The sequence below is a fragment of the Leucoraja erinacea genome, chromosome 27 (genome assembly GCF_028641065.1).
Source record: "Leucoraja erinacea ecotype New England chromosome 27, Leri_hhj_1, whole genome shotgun sequence".
Classification (NCBI taxonomy): domain Eukaryota; kingdom Metazoa; phylum Chordata; class Chondrichthyes; order Rajiformes; family Rajidae; genus Leucoraja; species Leucoraja erinaceus.
In genome coordinates this window covers 9437147-9459941 of record NC_073403.1, presented here as the reverse complement: position 1 = coordinate 9459941, position 22795 = coordinate 9437147, and the positions used below count along the sequence as shown (strand labels likewise).

The window sequence follows — 22795 nt, the reverse complement described above, 5'->3', positions numbered from 1 at the left end:
TGCGACGTCACCTGCCCTGGGGAGTGGGTCGCGCATGCGCGGCTGCAGCAGGCCGCGCATGCGCGGTGCGCGGCGGAAGGGCAAGCTGAGGCAGAGGAAAACAAACGGGGAGAGAGAGAGAGAGAGGGAGAGGGGCTGGGGAAGGGGGGGGAGGGAGGGAGAAAGGTAGGAAGGAAGGAGAGAGAGAGCGGGGCCGGGCAGGGCCCGGGCAAGCACAGACATGAATGAATGAACAATAAAACACACTGAATAAAACGCAGCCGGGCCGCAGCAACAGCAGCGGGGGCGACTCCGCCCCGAATATAAACTAAAAAGAGCAGCGTCTCCCGGGCCGGAGCCTCGGCGGGGAGGGGAAAGGAGTAGATAGAAATCGGCCGCCGAAGGAAGCGGGGGCAGGCCGCCCGCCAGGCGAGGCTCGGCGCCCAGCCCGTGCCCGCTGCGGGCCAGCCGGCCATGACAATGAAGCCGGGCGGGGAGGCCGAGAGGCGGGCGGCGGCCAGCGAGCAGGACGGAGGAGAAGCGTTGGGATCAGGCGGCGAGAACCCGACCAAAGGCGGCCGCAAGGTGAACGGCAGCGAGCATGGCAAAGCGACGAAGGGTGTCCGGGCGACCTGGTCTCGGGCGGCCGTGCCGGGAGGAGAGAGCGGCGGGCCGGGCGAAGGCAACGCTGCCGTCCCCGGCTTGGAGGCCTTGCACTGGGGCAAAGTGAGGAAACAGCAGCAGCAGCAGCAACAACTACAACTGATGCAGCAGCAGCAGCAACCGCCGTCGTCGCAGCAACAACAGCCGCCGCTGCAGCAGGGCCCGAGTCAGAGCGCCCGCCTCAAGCAGATCGTCCTGCTGCAGCTCGACCTGATCGAGCAGCAACAACAACAGCTCCAGCTCAAGGAGAGGGAGATCGACGAGCTGAAGGCGGAGAAAGAGACGGTGAGGAAACTAAAATGGCGGAGCCGCATTAAAGAATGACAATGACTGGCGTTAATGTGCTGGGGCTTCGGAAACCATCTTAGATTCTGGTAAAATGGTGGAGGGAGAAGGGTCCGCTCTTGTCGCGGTGCGCGCCGGGAGTTGTAGTCCCACTCACGACTTGCACCATCCCGACCAATAGTTTTGTCTTAACACCAGGACTACAACTCCCACGGTGCATCCGTGTTGTGCAGGCGACAGGCAGGAGAAGCGAGTCGGCGCGCGTGGATGACGTCGCGGTCCTTCTCAGTCTCTCTTCCTGCCTGGCCTGTAATTCAAAGTCTTTGGTGGAAAAAAAAAAGCACCATTTCTTTTTCTAAAATCAACCGAAAGGGCGGCTTCAGATGTTGCATTTCTTATGTTTTATCTTATAGGCTTTAACTAGCACTGCCCATGGTGCTCTTCAATATTATTGCCATTTACAGAGATGCCTCATATGTACAAGTATGTTTCTTCCACTGTTCTATTTGTGTTGAATTAATACTGAATGGTTTGTGTTCCAATCATCAATAAATAAGGGAAACATTTTGGTTACATTGTCTATTTATCCATAGAATATATAATGACATTGTTAGAACCACAGACCAGGCTCAATTTACATAGAAGAAATGAAAATGGCTCAAATACATTGTGCTGTCATCTGTCATTTTTTTTAACATTGAAGTATTTGCAGTCATAAAACTGTTTTTAATCTAATTTTCATTTAATTAAAACCATTCCAATTATGCAGCATTAGTTGTGTAATATTTGCAATGGCATTTGAAGATTCATATTTCATTAGAATCCAAGCTTTTGTACAAACAGTACATAAGAAATCTGTACACAGAAATGTCAATAGACACAAAATTAAGGTTTAAACCAACATCTGCAGTTCCTTCTTGCAAATGTCAATTGTAGATGCTGGCTACCTGGTTAGCAAAAAAAGACATTTGCTCAGTTTTTGGCTGAACAGCAATAGTACGTTGAGTTTATCGTGGTTTGATTATGGTTTGCAAGCATGCAAACGTGCTTTTCTCATGGAAGGTATAGTATACTGATTCAATGACAGCTAATGATTTGTACTGCTGTAAATATATCTGCTTGGGTTTTTTGGGTGGGTGTCAGAAATGACAATGACAAAGTTTTAATTGGGAGATAAGGTACATTGCACTGTTGCACTTGAAAACAATGGGTTTTTAAAAAATCAAATCTGGATATGATTCCTCTATAGAGTAACAAGTGAAAATATGTATTTTCAAGATGTAGGATACTTGAGGTCTTTAATTTTCTTTTTAGCTTCTGGCTCGTCTTGAGCGCATGGAAAGGAGGATGCAGCTGGTGAAAAAAGAGAATGATAAGGACAAGCATCAGTTTGTTCCAGTGGTGGATGGGAATGAGGAGAAGAATGCATCAGAACAAGAGAAAATCCAGCCAGAATATCAACAGATGGCCCCTGATCAACCTCTGACTATGACACAGAGTAATCAAACAGAAACACATACTGGGAAGGGTTATAAAAGGTACCCAGTACTTTATATGCAGAATCACAAATTTAATTTAGTACTTATTTACTGTGTATGGTGTAAAGGTAGGTTGCTAATTAATGGTTGCTAATTAATAGGAAAAATGTTCCTCATCTTGCCCCAACAGATTTTAATAAACATTTGATTGCGAATTGCAAAGATGTATTGCTTTGTTTTATTTAAAGTAGAAGAATATTAAACATAAAATTAACTGAAATATAAAATATCTAATGCATTGCAGTGATTTAGTTCTGGGCTTTTTATCTCTCACAACTCTTGCCCTTTCCTGTCTGTGGATTGCAGTGTCTGATGGAAAGTAAAAATAGGTGAACGACCCATCTTGCCTCAAAGCCACAGCGTGTATTTTTAATTCTCAGGTAGATTGATGCTCTGATAGCAAAGCTAAATGCCACCACAGTAGACATTTCAAGTATTAAAATTGGTGGAAACTAATATCTGATACATGATTGTAGAAAAATATAATTGCTGCGGGTTTACTGCTGTTATGTTTGCCAGAAACAGCAATGTGTGATGGCATGTTGCAGAAAAGGCTTTATGGACAACGTTACTATCCTAGCGTGTTAAAATGATTCCAGTTCTAATATTGTTTTTCTCATTTTTGGCCCAGTGCATATCTCTCTGTGCCCAGTCCTTAAACCACAGGTGTAATGTACCAAATGGTTGCTTATCAGTGATAGTCATTCTTTGTTGTTGGGTAAAAATCCTAGAATACATAAAAATACTTTGCAGATGGCATTGTCACATAGTCACAGCGGTTCTGAAAGTCAGCGCACCTTTACCCTATCATCGATAACTAATGGTATGCAGTAAATATTCACTTTGCTGGTAACACCCATATCCCATTAATTAAATTTAAATATCCATCTTGAGATGGAGCATCATTAATTTTTTTATCCATTGGTGATTCTTGAGCAAGAAAATTAATTTCTCAAAAGAAACAATATTTTATCAACACCTTTGCTAGCCATGACAATAGAAATAAAAGCTCTAATGCGTGATGATAAGGTAGAAGTTCTCGGCTTTTTTCTGTTATATTTGGTATCTGAATTTGTTTTTTGACAAGTAATTTTGTAAACACAGATTGCTTATGAACTTTGTCTTCACTGCAGGAAATCTGCACTTGGAACAACAGAAAGGAAAGCATCAGTGAAAAAGCTTGCGGCTGAATTCTCAAGAGTACGGACGAAACAGGCCAAATCGGCTCACCTCCGACAGGCCTCGAGCAGCCACTTACCCGACAAAGTTTCAAAACGAGAACTGCGAAGTAAAGAAACTCCAGAGAAATCTAAATCTCAGACTGAGGGGGTCCACAAACCATCAAGCAGCATAAAGACTCCAGGTCATCCAACCAGTAAAGACCAGTCCATATATAATGACATAGAAGAGGAACCGTACCTCTGTACCACTGAGATGTACCTATGTCGGTGGCATCAGCGACCACCTTCCCCTCTTCGAGAACCTTCACCCAAGAAGGAAGAAACTGTAGCAAGTTAGTATAAAGAGTATGACAATCTAGAGGCCGTAATGTCTACAGTAAGTGGTCTGATAATGAGGGCAGAAATCAGTCTTTTAAGTAGGTGCTTTTTTATTTTATTGGCAAACTGATTCCAGAATAAGGGCAGGAAATGGTTCCTGTTTTTTTTTTTCTTGATAAGAATTCATCGACCTAATTGGCCCAGACAGAAAAGCGTGGAGTCGGTGGGTTGAATGTCCTGGTTCCGTTCTGGAACTAAACTAAAATTAAAACGATAGTTGCAGGAGATCTGTAAAACTAACATTTGCAGGGCATATTCAGCAACTGTCTTGGTATCTGTAAAGAGAACAACAGAGCTAACAATAACTATTTTGCTCTTCACTGGTTCTGCTTGACTTGCTACGTATTTTCTGTATTTATACATGTCGCTTTGGAACAGACGAGTACAGCACAGGAATAGACTCTTCGCCCAACAATGTCTGTGCCAAACAGATGTCAAGAGAAACTAATTTCTGCCTGCATGTGGCGCATATCCTTCCATTGCAATTCTCTTTTGAACTTTTCTCTCCTGACCTTGCACCTATGCCCTCTAGTCTTTGGTATTTCTACCCTTCTGACTGTCTACCCCATCTATGCCCCTCGTAATTTTATATACTTTATCGGGTCTCCTCTCAACCTCCAACACTCCAGAGAAAACAATCAATGTTTGTCCAACCTCTCCTTGTAGTTTATACCCTCTAATGCAGACAGCATACTGTTAAACCTTTTTCCACCCTCTCCAAAATTCCCACATCCTTCCTGTAATGGGATGACCAGAACTGCACGCAATGCTCTACAAGTGGCCTAACCAAAGTTGCAATATGACTTCCTTACTCTCCAATGCTCTGATCTATGAAACCAAGCATGCCATATGTCTTCTTTACTACTCTACCTTCTTGCTTTGGCACCTTCAGTGTCCTGGACGCTTAAGTCCCATCTGTACATCAACACTGTTAAAAGTGTTGTCATTTAACTTGTATTTTCCCTCTTACATTTGACCTGCCACAGTGCAACACCCAGACTTGTTATATGACAGATTGTCTAATGTGACAGTTGTAACTCCTTCAACATTACTAGGCTCAATGGGATGGTAAAGACGATTTTTTTACGTTATCTTAATCGATTGTAAAATTCCATGGCGGCTTCTTACAAAAAAGGTAGTGATAATTCAAAGGTCATCTGGTACAATGTAATTCTTTTATTCACATCTCTTGAGAGTTTTAAAATGTTGCATGGGTTTTATAATCATTGGCACCAGTTAGCTTCCGGTTTCATATACTGTTTTTCATTCATGCACATTTAAAAGGGGGATGTGATTTGTGCATTTTAAACAAAATACGATACATCAAATCCCCCACATGTCCATCTATCGATGGCAGGCTTGGTCCTGTCTCCATCTCTCCTTTACAACCTTCTCTTCCTTACTACAATCAGTCTGAAGAAGAATCCTGACCTGAAACATTGACCATTTCCAAATGCTGCCCGATCCTCTGAGTTCCTCCAGTGCTTTGGATTTTGTAACAGTATATGTTGGATTTCCATATAGTGCTCAATAAGGGTTATTGCCTGAGGACAATCTTATTGCTTCTTGGCTTTGCACATAAACCAGCTTTGATGCCAGGTGGGTGGGGGAGGGGGGGGGGGGTTGCCAGTGAATAGCTATCGGAAGTGGCAACTCTGGTTCTGGAACAACGGCCTTCCCTTCTCTCTACCTGAACCCAGTGGTCTTGATGAAATTGTATGATTTCAGCAAGACTGAAGATTTGAACTTTTGACTAAAATGAGGGTCAAATGTTTGTTCAGAATCTTGAGTAAATAAATTTGCTGCAGTGAGGAACTAAAATAGATTGTTTTTTTTTTTTAAAGAATTCTCTGGCCCATGCAATATGCACTAGTGAATCCCAGAACATTCACTCCTGGGGCAGATAACGTGAGAGAATATATAATGAGGATGGTGCTCTTGCAGAAGCCACTGTGGAGATAATATTGTTAGATGTGAGGTATTTGCCCTATGGGGGAGCAGAACGGAGGGGGGTGAGGAGATAAGCAGTGAATCCTACAACCAGGAAAGCTGGTGAGTCCATTTGGTATTGCTTTCAAACTGCATTGAAAAATGTAAAATTGGTCATGTTTACATGATTCCAAACGGGTGATCAAGTTTTTTTCCAGGTTTTGGCAAAGGCCTCTGCCTTTGGGGATCTTCTGTGTTTATCTGACAGTATAAACTTTTGTGCATATATGAAAGACCACAGTGAAAGTATGAGAATAATACTTGAGGTATGATGAGTCGAACAGAGTTGTTCTGAATGTGAAAGCTTGCTGCAGCAAAGAAATTCGATATTTTTGTCTTGTTAACTGTTTTTGATTTTATTTTTTTGTCAGTAAAATGTCAGCATGTACTTCTGAATGGGGAAAGACGTGGGTTCCAGAGAAGTTAAAATTCAGATCATGTTAAAATGCTCAATAGCCGATTTAATACATTGAAAGAGCAGTCACTTTTGGGAAGTGGGAAACGCAGAGTTTATTAATTGCACGCGAGCTCCCATAGACAACAATATTATAATGATAAGATCATCTTCTCTTTCAGTGTTGATTAAGGTATAACTATTGGCCGGAACATCAAGGCACATTCACCTGCTCTTCTTCAAAATAGTGCCACGGAATCTTGTACATTCACATCAAAAGGCAGGCGGGATCACATCAGAAAAACAGATGGCTCGTCCACCAGTATTCCTTGTGGGCTAAATCCTGGGTTTTGTGGTTCAGAAGTGTAAACAAAAACAGGAAATATTGTATTTTGAATTAGCATAGGAGTCCTTTACAGACTATTAACTGTTCTGAAAAAGTTTCGCTGGACCCCACAATAGATGTCGTTCAAAGATGATATTTTTATAATAGTATTTTTTTTAAATCTTGTTTCCTCTTTGTAGTACCATCTTGGAAAGAGCACTCGGCAGAACCTCTCGCAGACCTACCACCTGAAGATGTAATTGAGGTACAGCAACAAATTACAAGAACGTCTAATAGTTCTTATCTTGCTTTCTGGGCTAATTTTCACCGTCTGCTAAAAACGTCAAGTGTTTCAACATGATTTATCTCCATCTAAAATAAGACCCAGGTTTGACTGGTAATTGCACAATGGAATGATGATTTCACGCCCCATCTCCTGCCTTAGACTCATCCAACTCTGCATAGACTAGCCACCTTATTGCAAGGGTCAAGTATTTGAACTTGGAGAGTAGGAAAGGAGTAAAAATTAATAGTTATTAAACTTTAAAATTAAGGTTGTGCCTTGTGTTTGGAATTCAGCAGTGCTTTAAAATCTACACTAAGGTATAGAAGAAGGCAGTATGTCAATCGTTGCTTTCTTAATTGTGTATGCATTTGAAATGTGCTGCTTTAATATTTTGGATGTTAGAATTTTCCATGGTCAAACAGTTTCTTATGTAAATGCACCAATATATGCTTGCTTGTACTTGATGCCTTTCTACCTCCCAATCCATTTTGGTAGCTGCACCTGTAGTCTGGGTCATTTCCCTCATCTGTTCACTGTAATGGTGGCCTATTCCCCCACATCATACAGTGTAAAGAACTGCAGGACACTTTGCTGTGTGAACTGGCTTTCCAACTTTTACTAGCTCCATATTCTCTTTGCCCTCCATTTTTGCGTAGGTTCAATTTTGATTTATTCATTGGATGCGGCCATTGTGGTCGGGAATAGCGTTTATTGCTGCCGGTGTCATTGTAAAGATCATTAGTCTTTGTCTCTGTATTACCAGCCTAATGGCTTAATCGCATTGCTGCTACATTCCTATGACTAAAGTTGCTGCCCCATCGTGACCCAGGAGGTTAAATTTGAGCACCCTACATTTGTAGTAGCTATTAGCCTACGAGAGCTAATGGGCATTTGCACATGAGGCAAGCACTGTGCTGTTGAGAAACTACCTGGCTGCTGTTGCTTCATGGTTTCAAACGCCGTTCATTGCTGAATGTTTTATTTTGTTCAATGCAAAATGTATAATTTAATAAGAAGACACGTGAAATCACCATACGGTGTTTGGGATGTCCTGCCCTATTTTATGCTTGTACCATTTGTAGTCATGTCATGCCTGTCATTGTTTACAGGTTTTAAGGTATGGATTATCGATGAACGGTTTTTAGATCCACGGTTCTGGTGTAATGTTGCACACAATGCAGTTGGTCGTTTGGCTGTGAAATTCCATGTCTGCGATAACCCAGCCTCTAGTGGCAGGAATGCATTGCTGCACCATTACAGCATGACAAAATTATAATTCCGACAACGTATGTTTGCCATCATAACTTGCTTCTCACTAGTTAGAGCAAAGAACTAAGATAGCTCTGTTTTTTGAGCAATCCCTTTTTTTTTTAACATTTCTTAAATTCTATTGTATCTAAAGTTATTGTATCTGAAACTTTACAATTATTTACTACCAGCCTTCCAAACAGATGTCTGAAGTTACTAAATAAGAGTAACTCAGCTGATCAGGCAGCATCTCTGGGGGAAAAAAGGATAGGTGACCTTTCGGATCGGGACCTTTCTTCAGAACCGAAATGAGTCTTATAGAAACTTACAAATTTCTTAAGGGGTTGGACGGGCTAGATGCAGGAAGATTATACCCGATGTTGGGGAAGTCCAGAACAAGGGAACACAGTTTAAGGATATGGGGAAATCTTTTAGGACCGAGATGAGAAAATAATTTTTTACACAGAGTGGTGAATCTGTGGAATTCTCTGCTACAGAAGGTAGTTGAGGCCAGTTCATTGGCTATATTTAAGAGGGAGTTAGATGTGGCCCTTGTGGCTAAAAGGATCCAGGGGTATGGAGAGAAGGCAGGAATGGGATATTGATTTGGATGATCAGCCATGATCATATTGAATGGCGGTGCAGGCTCGAAGGGCCGAATGGCCTACTCCTGCACCTATTTTCTATGTTTCTATGACTTATTCATTTTCTTCAGAGATGCTGCCTGACCCGCTGAGTTACTCCAGCACTTTGTGTCTATCTTTGGTTTAAAATAGACTCTGCAGTTCCTTCCTATAACAATATGAAGTTGCTACTTTGTTTCACTGGGTTTGTTTGTATGGCACATCTGGAATCAATGTAACCTGCACAAGAGATTAATTGATTTGAAAATAAAATTGCATTCAGTGCAGTTAAAGTTTCCATGATCTTTTTATAATGGTTCAGGAAATAATCTTGCAGGAGCAGGCCTAACCCACAAACAAAATCAATCACCCAGACTGATTTACTCAACGTTAAGAATTTCCACCAAGTGTGACACAAAATGCTGGAGTAACTCAGCGGGACAAGCAGCATCTCTGGAGAGAAGGAATGGGTGACATTTTGGGTTGAGACCCTTTTTCAGCTTATTTCGGGCCAAGACCCACTAAGTGTGTTTGTTTGCAAGCCTGTGAGGAAATTCTTGCAAGTAAACGGGTTGTTTTGGAGATAATTATGTTAATATAATGCTTTAAAATCTTTTGGATACAGTTTTAATCACATACTAAATCTGAGAATTAGCTTTGTGGAACTGGGATTTTTCAATGAATATTAAAGATTCATTTCCTGGTAGAAATATTAGCTTGAAACACAATTGAATTTCATGATGACAACTAGTTTTACCTCATCATCACTTCTCATGATTCTTCCACAGTTTTTTTTTTTCCAAATCCATTACTGGTTAAATAGAATTTATTCCAAATAGGAAATCACAGTTGGATGTATTCTGTCCTTTTGCAACTGTATACCCAAACCACTGATTCCCTCCCTGTCACTGGGAACTCTCCAAGAACACATCTTCATCAGCACTACAAATATCAATTACAGCTTTGCCCTAGCCTTGACTCATCCATTAAAATGCTCATCCATGCTTTTACTACATCTAAACTTGGCTATTCCTAACTGCCCCATTAGATTCTACCCCAGAAAACATCCTAGATTGCAACCTGTGTCTAATGTACCATCTCTCTGCTCACTGATCTGTTGCAACTTGACTCATGACCACAATTTAAAAATTCCAGAACTCAGTAGATTTGCCCTCCATATCTTCATGACCATCTCCAATTCTTAAAGATATTTACTTCTTGTGCATCCCTGACTTTATTTGTGGCATTGATGATTTCCTGCAACCAACTCATTAAAACTTTGAAAATCCTTCTTTAATTTCTCTCTCTCTTTTCTCATTTGAATGATGCATCCTGACCCCTATCCCTTTCTCTGTTTCAATCTAATTTTCCATGGCTTGTGGTATGCTCATATAATGTTCTTTCTGCTTTCAAGGTATTATAAAATTGTTTTCTTCAGCTTTTACCGTGTGCGGGCCAATTGCAGTAACAAAGTTGATTTTGCAAATGGTCAGGAGGTGTGTTTTAGGACATCCGGTGGGGCGGCACGGTGGCACAGCGATAGAGTTGCCGCTTTACAGCGCCAGAGACCTTGGTGCAATCCTGACTACGGGTGCTTGTCGGTACAGAATTTGTTCGTTCTCCCTATGACCTGCGTGGGTTACCTCCGGGAGCTCCCGTTTCCTCCCACACTCCGAAGATGGACGGGTTTGTGGGTTAATTGTCTTGGTTTAATTGTAAATCATCCCAAGTCTGTGCAGGATAGTTCTAGTGTATGGGGATTCTAGATCAGCGCGAACTCGGTGGGCCGAAAGACCTGTTACCGCGCTGTATCTCTAAGCTAAACTAAACATCCAATTCACAAATCGAGGAAAAAAAATCTATTGATCAGTACATTTCAGCAACAACATATTTTCTGCTGCTGTAAAAATCAATTTTAACAACAGATTGAGAGTCCCAAAGAAACAGTAAAAATAGTATTCTCGATACTATTCTCGAGTCTCTCGCATTTAACAATATCCTGCCTGCATTGTGATCAAACTCTTTTGTTACATTTCCCTTAATACCTTTTCAGTTAGCAAGAATCTATAAATCCTTTTAAAATTAAGTTGGCCTAAACCAATCATCTATTTTGCAGAAGTAAGCTCCGACCTTGTACATCTTAAACATATGGAACTGTTTCTTAACTTCACTCATGAAAAACTTTATTTTATAGACTCATGCACTCTGGATCTAGACTCCCCAGCCAAAGGAGAATCTACCCCCAGAGGTCCCTTTAATACCTTAACAATCATATAAATCTCATCTTCTAAACTTGATGAATACAACTCTGGTTTATGAAATTTAATACACATGGAGTCTATCCATGCGGAACTCCATACCAATGTACAGAAAGAGTGTCCCACAGAGCCAAAACCAAATCTTCATCCACTTATTACCCATAGATCTCATGTGGAATGTGTACTGGATGTAACAGATAAAAGCAAGCTATGTTGCCTTCGTTAAATGTAGTTGTTAGTTCACCAGTGTGAGAATTTTTGTCACGCTAGCAAGATGTAACGTCATTATAATTCTTCCTGAAACCTACCCCTCTGAAGAAGGGTTTCGGCCCGAAATGTTGCCTATTTCCTTCGCTCCATAGATGCTGCTGCACCCGCTGAGTTTCTCCTGCATTTTTGACTACCTTCAATTTTCCAGCATCTGCAGTTCTTCCTTGAACTAATCATTATAATACCTTTCAGAATAACCTGTTTTCAATTTTTCTTTATTTGAGTTGCTTGAAATAATAACTCAGTTGTTTTTTTAAAGCCAAATTTTTACCACATCTCAAAGCTTTGCATTTGATAACTATTCACTCTGGTTGTGGCTAGAAGGGCTGTATTTGTGTAGTATCGTATGTGGCCTCGTGACATCTCAGCCACTGCAGCTCCAATAATAATTGTGATGCAAAACCATGCAACTCATTTGTTCACCACAAGACTCCACAGGCGGCAATATAACTTTTTCCCCCCAGATAAAATCATGCTTTTTAATCCATTTCAATTACTTTTCCTATTTTAATGTTTTTAACAACTTTTTCTAGGAATGTTGACCCCTTTTATACATTTTTGCCTGCATTGGATTTAAAAGATTAGCGATTTTAAATTTTAGTGTGGGTTAAAAAATCCTTGATATTATCTTAGTAAATCTGCTTAAGAAAGATGTCCCAAATAATAAATTCTTTAGTAAATTGTGGTCAGCGTGGAATGAAACGTGCATTTATGTGCTTGTATGCTACAATGCAATTGAGGAAGAGGCACTTATCAATTTTTCTTGCTGTAAATAAACCCCACGACCTTCTGGTCTGAATTTATCTAAATAATTATTTCCCACGCAAATAATCTAAATGTGGATTGTTTATAGTGACCTAATATTTCCCTGCCAAGCCACGGGTTCCTGTTTCCTTGTTCTTTCCTTCGTTTCACCTCTCCCAAGAGGCACGAGAGGGAATGTTCCAGACCTGGCCATTGCTGGCTTCCACCATTGCAGCTGGTTTGGTTGTCCTTTATCTCTCTACATCATTGTTTATATCTCTCGTTTCCCTTATCCCTAACTAGTCTGAAGAAGGGTCTCAACCTGAAACGTTCCTTCTCTCCAGAGATGCTGCCTGTCCCGCTGAGTTACTCCAGCTTTTTTTGTCTAATATCAGCTGGTTTGGTTGCAAGCTCTTGCTGAATTCTAATATTACTTACTGCAGATTTAAAACTGAGATTGCTCACATTTTGACTCTGCTTTTTTTTTTTTTAGAACTTGGATGATTGTGCGTTTACGAAACGACATGCAAAACTTGAGCTCGATGAAAAAAGAAGGAAAAGGTAAGCGAAGTCCTGGTATATCTCAAAACATGGTGTTTCATCATTTAAATCGAGGTAGTATTTTTGATAATTATATAAAAATATATTTTAAAAAATTATCACAGCACTGACGGGAGCCATTATGTCTTTGTCTTGAGTCTTTGCCAGCTCTTTATTTATTTATTTTTTTCCTTCTTGCATCAGCTTCCTCCCCCTAACACTGCATCCAACCACCTACACTAGGGCTAATCACGAGATAGATGGAACAGACTGAGAAATAAACATATGTGGTAGCTTTTTCAATGGTCTGTCACAAGCTTGGGCATGTGACTGCATGAGTCACTCTGCCCTGCTCCTGGGCTGCAGGTGAGCCAACGTAACAGGGTAGTTAATCGATTCTAGCCCTTTAGGTATGAAACTATTTAGAAAATATCTGTTTTTCATGCTTTAATTCCTTTTTGTTATTTTTTTAATTGTAGAGTCATTGAGCTGGCCCAACTGGTCTAGGCCGACCAAGATGTCACACCTGCCCGCGTTTGGCTCGTATCCCTCTAAGCCTTTCCTATCCATCTACCTGTCCAAATGTCTTTTAAATGTTGTTTATAGTACCCGCAGAAGTGAAACAATTGTAGTGTAATGGTAGACTTCACACGAAGAGTGCACCTTCACTCTCTGAGGTGGTTCCGCTGGGATACCAAGACGAACTGATCTGTAGATATCTGACATTGTCAAACTGCAGGTTAATTTTAAGAAGCAGCAGAGTATGTAGCTGTAAATTCCTAGCACTCGGTCTGAAGGCTAGGCTGAGAACTAGTACTCGTCCACTGGGAAAAGGGGAAAGCCCTATTTCTTTTGTCCTACTTTCTTTTCACAAATACACAAGGCAATTTAGGTTCATGGGAAGATCATTTCCACACTCTCGAAATCCAGTTTTTCATACATGAGCTATTTTACTCTTTTCATAACGAACACTGGCGACAGTTTAATATCATGAACTTGTGTATCAAATTGTAAGAGTTGTGTACGGCCATTGTAATTAAGCCATATGCCGTGATTTTGAAGATTTAAGACTTTTTTTTTAAAAAGCTTGTGATTCACCAGTTAGAATACACAAATAAAGTAAGAGTTAATTTTGTCTGCATGTAATACCGGGCGGCACAGTGGTGCAGCGGTAGAGTCGCTGCCTTACAGCACCAGAGACTGGTTCAATCTTTAACTACGAGTGCTGTCCGTACGGAGTTTGTGCGTTCTCCCTGTGACCATGTGGATTTTCTCCAGGTGTTCCAGTTTCCCCCCACATTCTAAAGACATGCGGGTTTGTAGGTTACTTGGTTTCTGTAAATTGTCCCTTGAGTGTAGGATTGAACTAGTTTACGGGGTATTTGTTGGTCAGCACAGACTCGGTGGGCCAAAGGGCCTGTTTCTACACTGTATCTTTAAACTAAACTAATGACAACTGATGTTTGAGAAGTTTAATATCTCGGCACTGCTGTTTATATTCTGGAATTTGAATACTACACTGTACATTGACCTGATTGCACTGATCAATGTGGTTGCCCCCTTTACTGCTGAAGGGGAGATGGCTTTCAACCCTTCACTACATGTAAAAATGATGTCCCGCTGTAACTGGGCGTCATGCCCTTTCATTCTACATGTGCTCTGAGTGCACCTTTAGTGCATGTGCACTCGCTTCTTGTGGGTGGTGCTGGGAAAACACCTGTACATGTGAGGCATCAGTACATTGCTTCAGGCACGACCGAACCAGCTCAAGTGCAATCATTTGCGTTTTTGTTGTTTGTGTCATGTGTTTTGCACTTTCGCTTCAGGTGGGATATTCAGCGGATCAGAGAACAAAGGCTCCTGCAACGTTTGCAACTGCGGATGTACAAAAAGAAAGGAATTCAGGAATCGGAGCCTGAAATCCTGTCGTTTTTCCCTGAACCAGACGATGGTAGGTTTAAGTGCCGAGCTTCAAATGATCATGGATACTGCCAAATGATAGTGTTTTTGGAAATTAAATCTTCACAAATAAACACTGGGTGATCCACAATTGCCTAGATCTCAGACAAAATTGAACATTATTTTGATCGTGAATCTTACTTTCACTCAGTGTAATAATAACTATTTTCTCTTTGTTCTGTAGTGGAATCTCTGGTCATTACCCCATTTCTACCCGTGGTGGCTTTTGGCAGACCTCTACCAAAGTTATCACAACAGTAAGTTTCCATCGGTGCAATAAAATACATTGCTGTAATGTTCAATATGATTTTCATGTACCAGTCATGTTTTATTACCTGAGTATTTGTCCAGAGTATTAGCTACAAGGAGAGACTAGACACATTTGGATTGCCTTCTTCAGAAAGCCAGAGTTTATGGGGAGATCTGATAGAAGTATATAAAATTATGAGAGGCACAGAGAGGGTAGACAGTCAGAACCTTTTCCCCATCCGGGTTGAAATGGCAAAGGCTGAAGCGAGAGGAGCAAAGTTTAAAGGGATTTGTGAAGCAAGTTTTTATTTTACACAAAGGTGGTGGGTGCCTAGAAGTTGCTGTAAGAGGCTTTTAGATAGGGGCTGGGTTACAAAATTTTGAGGGGGGTGTCTGTTATCCCACAGATAAAGATACAATAAGTTAATTTGACACCTAATTCACTGTCATATCTTTACAAAAGAGGCATTTTTAGATAGGTTCCCTAACATGGATAGCTGTGCTGGGTCAAAAATGGAGGAGAAATTTTGGATCATTCTGCGTCGGCACAGTTACCCAATTTGGGCACGGACATTTCTTGGGCTGAAGGGCAGGTTCCTGTGCTGTAATTTTCAATGTTATGTGTTTGTAAAAGCAGAGTGAATTAACAGCTTAAACCTAGGAAACAAAATAGCCTAATCATTATAATGCAAAACATAGGAGACTTGTGTTAGAAAATTGAGAAGTATTACAATGTGGGACGATAATTGAGAAGTACTACAAAGAGGGAACTTGGGATAAATAGGATACCGAAGATTTGAAATGATACTGTGATTCACATAAAGGCAAAAGATCAAACTAGTGAAATCAATATATAAAACACTGCTAATAGAACAGTGAAGGTATGAAACGTCTGGAAATAATAGTTGAATCTCACTGATGGAAGCGTTTAAAGTTCTTTCCGATTGACGTGTTAGATAGGGCTTTCGCATGAAAGCAATTATAGAATAAAATGCGTTGTTATTTTTGGACCCGTGGCATTTTTAATGAGTTTAACAACAGTAGAATACACAAAATATACATGAAAGGAACAAAGAAACCGCTGTTGAAATATAATTTAGATTCTTGATACATTCAATTTGTTTCCTAAGAATAAACTCTTGTATTCTGTTTAAAATGACCAGTGTCAGTGATCTGCCAGCCCAGTTATTCTGGGTTCATTGTAGGGTTGTATTGGCATCATATTCTGGAAGATAAAGTAAGATACCTGGAAATAATATTAATAAGTTTATTAATCTCCTTTTCAGGGGAAATTCAGGTGTTCTTGCAGCACACTAATAAAAATACAGCATAGCATTGAAGAAGAAATTTAACATAAAAACATCCCCCCCACAACTGTGGGCGAAGGAACAAAGTCATCCTTTTTATTTAAGATGTGGTTTTCTATTTAAAGACAAGACTGGTAAAACCCCACTGTAAAATCTTCCGTGACTTACCTCTCTCCTCCTCCTCCCTGTAGGAACTTTGAATTACCTTGGTTGGATGAACGCAGCAGGTGCAGGATAGACATACAGAAAAAACAGACGCCACATCGGACATGCCGCAAATAAACGTTTTTGGACAGAAATCTTGCATACTGTCCGTGTTATAAACTGTACTGCAAATCAGCACTTAGGATGCCAACCGGCAGAAACCTCTCGGGTGGTCTGAAGGACCATCTATCTGCCCGAGGATCTTATTCAGTGTTTATATTGATGTTTGTAATTAATCGTCGCTACACCAATAACTGATTAGTCTCATTTCTTGCCTTTATACTTTTGCTTCTTTTACCGAAGTGAAAAACTATTACTTTTGGTTTTTTGTCCATTGAATTTGAACAGTGCGTTTTTTGGTCTGTTTTGCAAAGTTGACCATGTACAGAAAAAAATGGAGAACTTGTACAGAATCTTGCACCTTTTTTAAAAAAAACTGTTTATGTTATGTATAGATTTTGCAAGCAGCCCTGTTTTTTTTGAATTTTTTTTTTGACCCAAATAATACCTGATTCAACATGTTGACTAGGACACTCTTAACCTGGTTTCCTACATACGTTTATTGAAGGCGAGGTTCAAATCTGGTAATCTGGGGGCAGCATTGCCAGATTGCTGTTCCTGCTAATCACTGAAATCTGGGCTGGAAGATGGGTTCAGTGGAAGATATAAACATCTATCTTCTCATCTTTGGCTATAAATAGCCCTTTCTTTTAGAACCCCCCCCCTGTTGAGATTCAGCCCAGGGCTAGAGAAGGCAGTATCTTGTGGCAACGGGTTCGTCTGTTTGATCCCAAGGGTCATGTCGGATTTGAAGTTGCTCAAACACCAGCCATGGTCTCGGGAGCAAACAATGGGAGGATTTGTTGCAACGGGAGGGGTGGGAAAGGGATAGGGGATGGTAATGAGAGAGCGCAGCAGGTGGATCACAATAGACACACCCTAGTGGTAACAAATAAAATGGGAAAAGCTTGTTGGTTTTGGCTTTGCCTAACTGACCTGAGGTCTGCCATAGGAGGCAATGCCATGAATCGCTTTGATCCGTGCCATGCCCAGCCTGTGTTTAATAAATCACAGACCTCTGAGACTTTTACTCCAGTACTACCTACTTGTGCTGAGAGGGGAAAATAATGAGAGGCAAGCCATGAAGGAAGATTTCTGTGTAGTTCGAGTTCGAAAAAAATCTCTCCAGTTTGAATGTTGTAACATGTTTTGGTGAATGCAAAAAAAATAAAGATGGCAGGTAACTTCTGTACTTCAGACAGCTGTGCACCAAACTTTTTTTATGACATTGGAAATGCATAACTTCTGTATCAGAAGTCTATTGATCAGTGACACTTGGTTAAAATCACAGGGTAGTGTGGCTATTGAACTCCTTTTGCCCACTTGATGGCTTTCTTTGAAAGTAATATTACAAGAAAAGTATCTTGTTTTAAGTTTTTCAGAGATGTGAGATAGCCCCAAATACTGCAAGTAATATTGAATTACTTTGGAATTGTAATAATAATTCTTGATGGATTAAAAGATATAGCATGAGAATGGGCCTTTGTGGCCACTAAGTTAACGCAATCCAACCATCACCTGTTCACACTGTTATCCCTCGTTCTCATCCTCTCCCTGCACACTCTGGACAATTAGCTTATAAACCTGCACAGCTTTGGGATGTGGGAGGCAGTCGGAGTAAACCCATGCAGTCGCAGGGAGAACGTGCAAACTCCATACTGACAGCACACACGGTCAAGATCAACGCTGGGTCTCTGGCGCTGTGAGGCAATAGATTTAACAGTTGGCCCACTGCTGCCCACTAGAATAAAAGTTATTTTAATGTGCACATTTCAGCTCGAAATGTTTTTTTTTCCTGTTCATGATTTTTTTTTTTTTCAATCCAGAACCTTTAGGTTTGGGGATTAAGCCAAACTGCTGCTAATTCATTTTATATCATTCAACTCAACTGGTTAATCATCCAAAAATACTGAAAAAATGAAACAAAAGAAATTGTTGAAAATATTCAACGGCTGTGGCAGCATCTGCGGACAGTATGATATGATATGCCATTTATTGTCACTATACATGTACAGTGAAATTGAAAGCTGCTCATACTCAGTGCATACATATAATTTAGTACAAAAAACAAGAAACAGAAAAACAAAAACAGAAGGGAGGGGGGGGGGGGGGGGGGGGGGGATAGGTGCACAATTCTGCAGCGCTATATACATATATACAGATGGAAGTCCGGGTGTTGGGCTGTGAAGTCAGTGCATGTGTGAATTTGAATTAAGAGTAGTTATAATTTTCGGAAAGCAACTATTTCTGAGTCTATTTGTCCTGGATTTGATGCACCTATAGCAGTAGTCATTGACCTCAAAGGTTAACTGGCTCACTCCACCCAATTCAACATCAAACACAATCATGAGATATTTTACATAACTGAGATATTCGTTCTTCTAAACTTTAGTTTGTCATGTGTACTGACGTATAGTGAAAAGCTTTTTTGTGTGCTAACCAGTCAGCGGAAAGACTACACGTGATTACTATCAAGCTAGCCGGTGTACAGATACATGACAAATGGAATAATGTTTAGTGCAAGATAAAGTCCAAATAAAAACTCCCTAAATTGGGAGGTGTGTGTTTCCACACTTCGGTACCTCGTGCTTGAGGGGAGAAGAGGGAGTGACCGGGTCTTCTTGCGTAGGGCGTGCACCGCCTAAAGCTGCAGGACAACTTGTTCTATTTGATCTTATTTGATTGTGCACACCAGGTTGATTGCATTCATCGAAACACGTGAAGGTTGCAATCTCTCACCCCAGTGACCAGGGTGAGACTCGTCCTAATGACGCTGGTAGCCTTGCCAAGGCAGCGTGACATGTCAATGGAAGGTAGGTTGGTTGGTGTGACAATTCTCCGCAGTTTCCTGCAGTTTTGGATGAAGCTGTTCCCAAACTATGCTGTGGGGCATCCCCATAAAATACGTTCTACGGCACATCTGTAGAAGTTGGTGAGAATTGTTGGGGGCATACCAAACTTCCGAAGCCTTCCAAGGAAGTTAAGAGAATGCAAAACCAATCCTCGAAATAAATTCCAATCTCACAGGGCAAGAAGAGATCTGTAGCTTCTGCACATGCATTTACCCAAGGGGTTGTAATGGTTCGTAGAAGCTGAGCCTAGTTGACAAAGAACTGATGTTTGACCCTGCTTTATTTGATCTAGTGCCTCTTATTACAAATTCATTAATGTAGTTTACAGATTTAGCATGGAACCAGACTCTTCGGCCCACCAAGTCCCATGCTGACCATTGATCACCCATTAACACTAAATATGTTATCCCACTCCCTACATAGTTAACACAATTCTACAGAGGCCAATTAACCAGCAAATCCTTTGGGAAGTGGGAGGAAAGTTGAGCACCCTGTTGGGGATCCCCACAATCAACAAAATAGCACCCGAGGGCAGGATCAAATCCAGGTCTCTGCTGCTGAGACAGCAGCGCCACAGCATTGCATGTAGGTTCCCTCCATGCAGTTAAGTTGCACTTTCTAGTTATTGAGACGCAGAGCCGTACAGCAGAAAAAGGCCTTCAGCCCAATTTGCCCATGCTGATCAAGATGCCCCATCTACGCTAGTTGGCCTATATCCCTCTAACCTTTCCTGTCCACATATCCCTGTCCAAATGTTTTTTTAAATGTTGTTGTACTGAAAGTAGAGTCATACAGCATGGAAACAGGCCTTTTGCCCAACTTGCCAACACCAACCAACATGTCCCATCTACACTAGTCCCACCTGCCAGCGTTTGACCCATCTCTCTGTACAAGATTACATGTACTTGTAACCAATAATCCCTCAAAATGCAACCGGAAATCTGAAACAAAAACAGAAAATGTTGGTCAGACAGCAGATATATAAAGAGAGACACAAGGAAGTATAAAACCATGAGAGGAATAGAACGGGTAGATACACAGAAACTCTTGCCCAGATTAGGGAAATCGAGGACCGGAGGACATAGGTTCAAGGTGAAGGGGAAAAGAATTAATAGGAATCTGAGGGGTAACTTTTTCACACAAAGTGTGGTGGGTGTATGGAACAAGCTGCCAGAGGAGGTAGTTGAGGCTGGGACTATCCCAACGTTTAAGAAATAGTTAGACGTGTACATGGATAGGACAGGTTTGGAGGGATATGGACCAAGCGCTGGCAGGTGAAATTAGTGTAGCTGAGACATGTTGGCCGGTGTGGGCCAAAGGGCCTGTTTCCACACTGTATCACTCTCTGACTCTTTGAAGTGCAGGTGTTGGAATCCTGAGCACAACACAACGTGCTGGAGGAACTCAGAGGGTCAGGCAGCATCTGTGGAGAAAATGGATAGGGGATAGTTAAGGTCAGACTGTCCCTTCCTCTTGCCACCTGTTGAGCAAGATTAAAGATACCCAATCTCAAAGTCTGAATTATTTCCATTAAATGTGTTCATTTGTTACCAAAATAAAAACTGGATTTGACTGACTGAGTGGTTTGTAAATATTTTTGATGCTTTTTTAAAATATTGGAATATCACAGTGCCTGTTGATTATCTTTCCATCCTCTGCCCAACTTCATCCTAACCCCTCTCCCCCCCAAAAGCGAAACAATTGCCTGTGGGATGTAGTAACGTGATTTGATAAAGTGAAGCATTAAAAAGGTTAAACTCTCCATTTGATTTCCGTGCTGTGATTCACAGCCAGGAGCCCACTGCCCCCCCCCCCCCCCCCCCCCCCATCGAGAGCATCCTTACCAACTGCATCACAGTATGGTATGGCAACTGCTCTGTCTCCGACCGGAGAGCACTGCAGAGGACGGTGAAAATTGCCCAACGCATCACCGGTTTCTCGCTCCTCCTCTATTGAGTCTGTCCAAAGCAAGCGTTGTCTGCAGAGGACGCTCAGCATCGCCAAGGACTGCTCTCACCCCAACCATGGACTGTTTACCCTCCTACTATCCGGGAGGCGCTACAGGTCTCTCCGTTGCTGGACCAGCAGGTCCGGGGACAGCTTCTTCCCTGCGGCTGTCACACTACTCAACACTGTACCTCGGTCTGAAGAAGGGTTTCGGCCCGAAACGTCACCCATTTCCTTCGCTCCATAGATGCTGCTGCACCCGCTGAGTTTCTCCAGCATTTTTGTGTACCTTCGATCTTCCAGCATCTGCAGTACCTTCTTGAACACTGTACCTCGGTGACTACCAATCACCCCCCCCCACACTCCTCCCACAGGAAAAACACTGATTGTATGCATGTAAATAGATTTATTTATCGAAATCATATTCTATGTCGCTCTTCCAGGGAGATGCTAACTGCATTTCGTTGTCTCTGTACTGTACACTGCCAATGACAATGACAAGTTGAATCTGAATCTGAATCATGTATGGAGCGCCTGTATTATGCAGCAATCTGCTTCTAACCACCGCCAGGGGGGGGAACAAAACTAGCGCAGGAGTTGTCATCATCTCACATGTCCCAGACACGTGTGAGCAGCGATCTTTATCTGTTGCCGAAACGTCTTCTTGTTGCGAGTTGTTTTGAGCAGGGTCAGTAGTCGTTGCTCTAAAAAAAAAAACCACACGCACACGCAACATCTCCTTAAAAGGGCTCGCCTCAGTCTGCTCATTTAAAATCACCGGGCGGCGTTATAATAAGATCACAGTTATTGGGGTCAGAGTTGTAATTCAGGAAACCTCAAGAGATGCACCGCAATGGGAGAGAGAGAGAGAGAGGAGGGGAGGGGAGGGGGTGAGAAAAAAATCGACACTTGTTTATGAGCATTGCGAAAAACACACACACACACAAAATGAATAAATTAATGAATGAGCCCCTTTACACTGGAGATAGGACCTTCAGAAATATGGGCATCGTGCCCGAAAGTACTGCAACGTTTGTCTTTAGACTGGTGGTTTTTTTTGTGCAGTGGAAGTGAAATAGCTTCTAGCGCAAGTGGCCGCATTTAGCGACAGCCATCACCTTGACGCTTGTGCTGCTGAGACTGGGTTTTTTTTTTATAAATGCAAGTCACGCGAACACTAGGTTAGCAGGAGCACGAATCTGGCAGCATGACCTACATTGAAATGAGCCTCTTCCTCGCCAGCCCGCACGCTGCATTGCAACGTGCTTCCTCGACCCGGGCCACTCATTCACGGGCTTTCACTCACTCACTCAATCTTTTTTTTATTTTTAACAATTTCGCTTTATACAAGTATTTTTGGAGACTTCCCTTTGCAAGATTTTTTTTTTTACCCCCCCCCATTAAAAACAAAACGCTGTATTGTGCCTTTTTGTGGAATTTGGGTTGCTTTCCCATGACATTTAAGCAAAAAATAAGATTTATGTAACAAACGCAAAGCCACGGGACCCTGCGGTGT

The 22795-nt window shown here is 41.6% G+C and overlaps 1 protein-coding gene across 2 annotated transcripts; it reads left to right on the top strand.

Annotated features, from left to right (window-relative positions):
* Window positions 1-163: 163 nt before the first annotated feature.
* On the top strand, window positions 164-17677 carry LOC129710185 (male-specific lethal 1 homolog). 2 transcript variants are annotated; one of them, XM_055656980.1, is made up of 8 exons: window positions 164-927; window positions 2242-2465; window positions 3599-3978; window positions 6933-6997; window positions 12655-12722; window positions 14528-14652; window positions 14845-14917; window positions 16408-17677. In XM_055656980.1, the coding sequence occupies exons 1-8, from the start codon at window positions 454-456 to the stop codon at window positions 16496-16498; spliced, it is 1500 nt and encodes a 499-aa protein (XP_055512955.1). In that variant the 5' UTR covers window positions 164-453; the 3' UTR covers window positions 16499-17677. The 2 variants fall into 2 exon arrangements, with proteins under 2 accessions (XP_055512955.1, XP_055512956.1); XM_055656981.1 differs by lacking the exon at window positions 164-927 and adding an exon at window positions 968-1410.
* Window positions 17678-22795: the final 5118 nt, after the last annotated feature.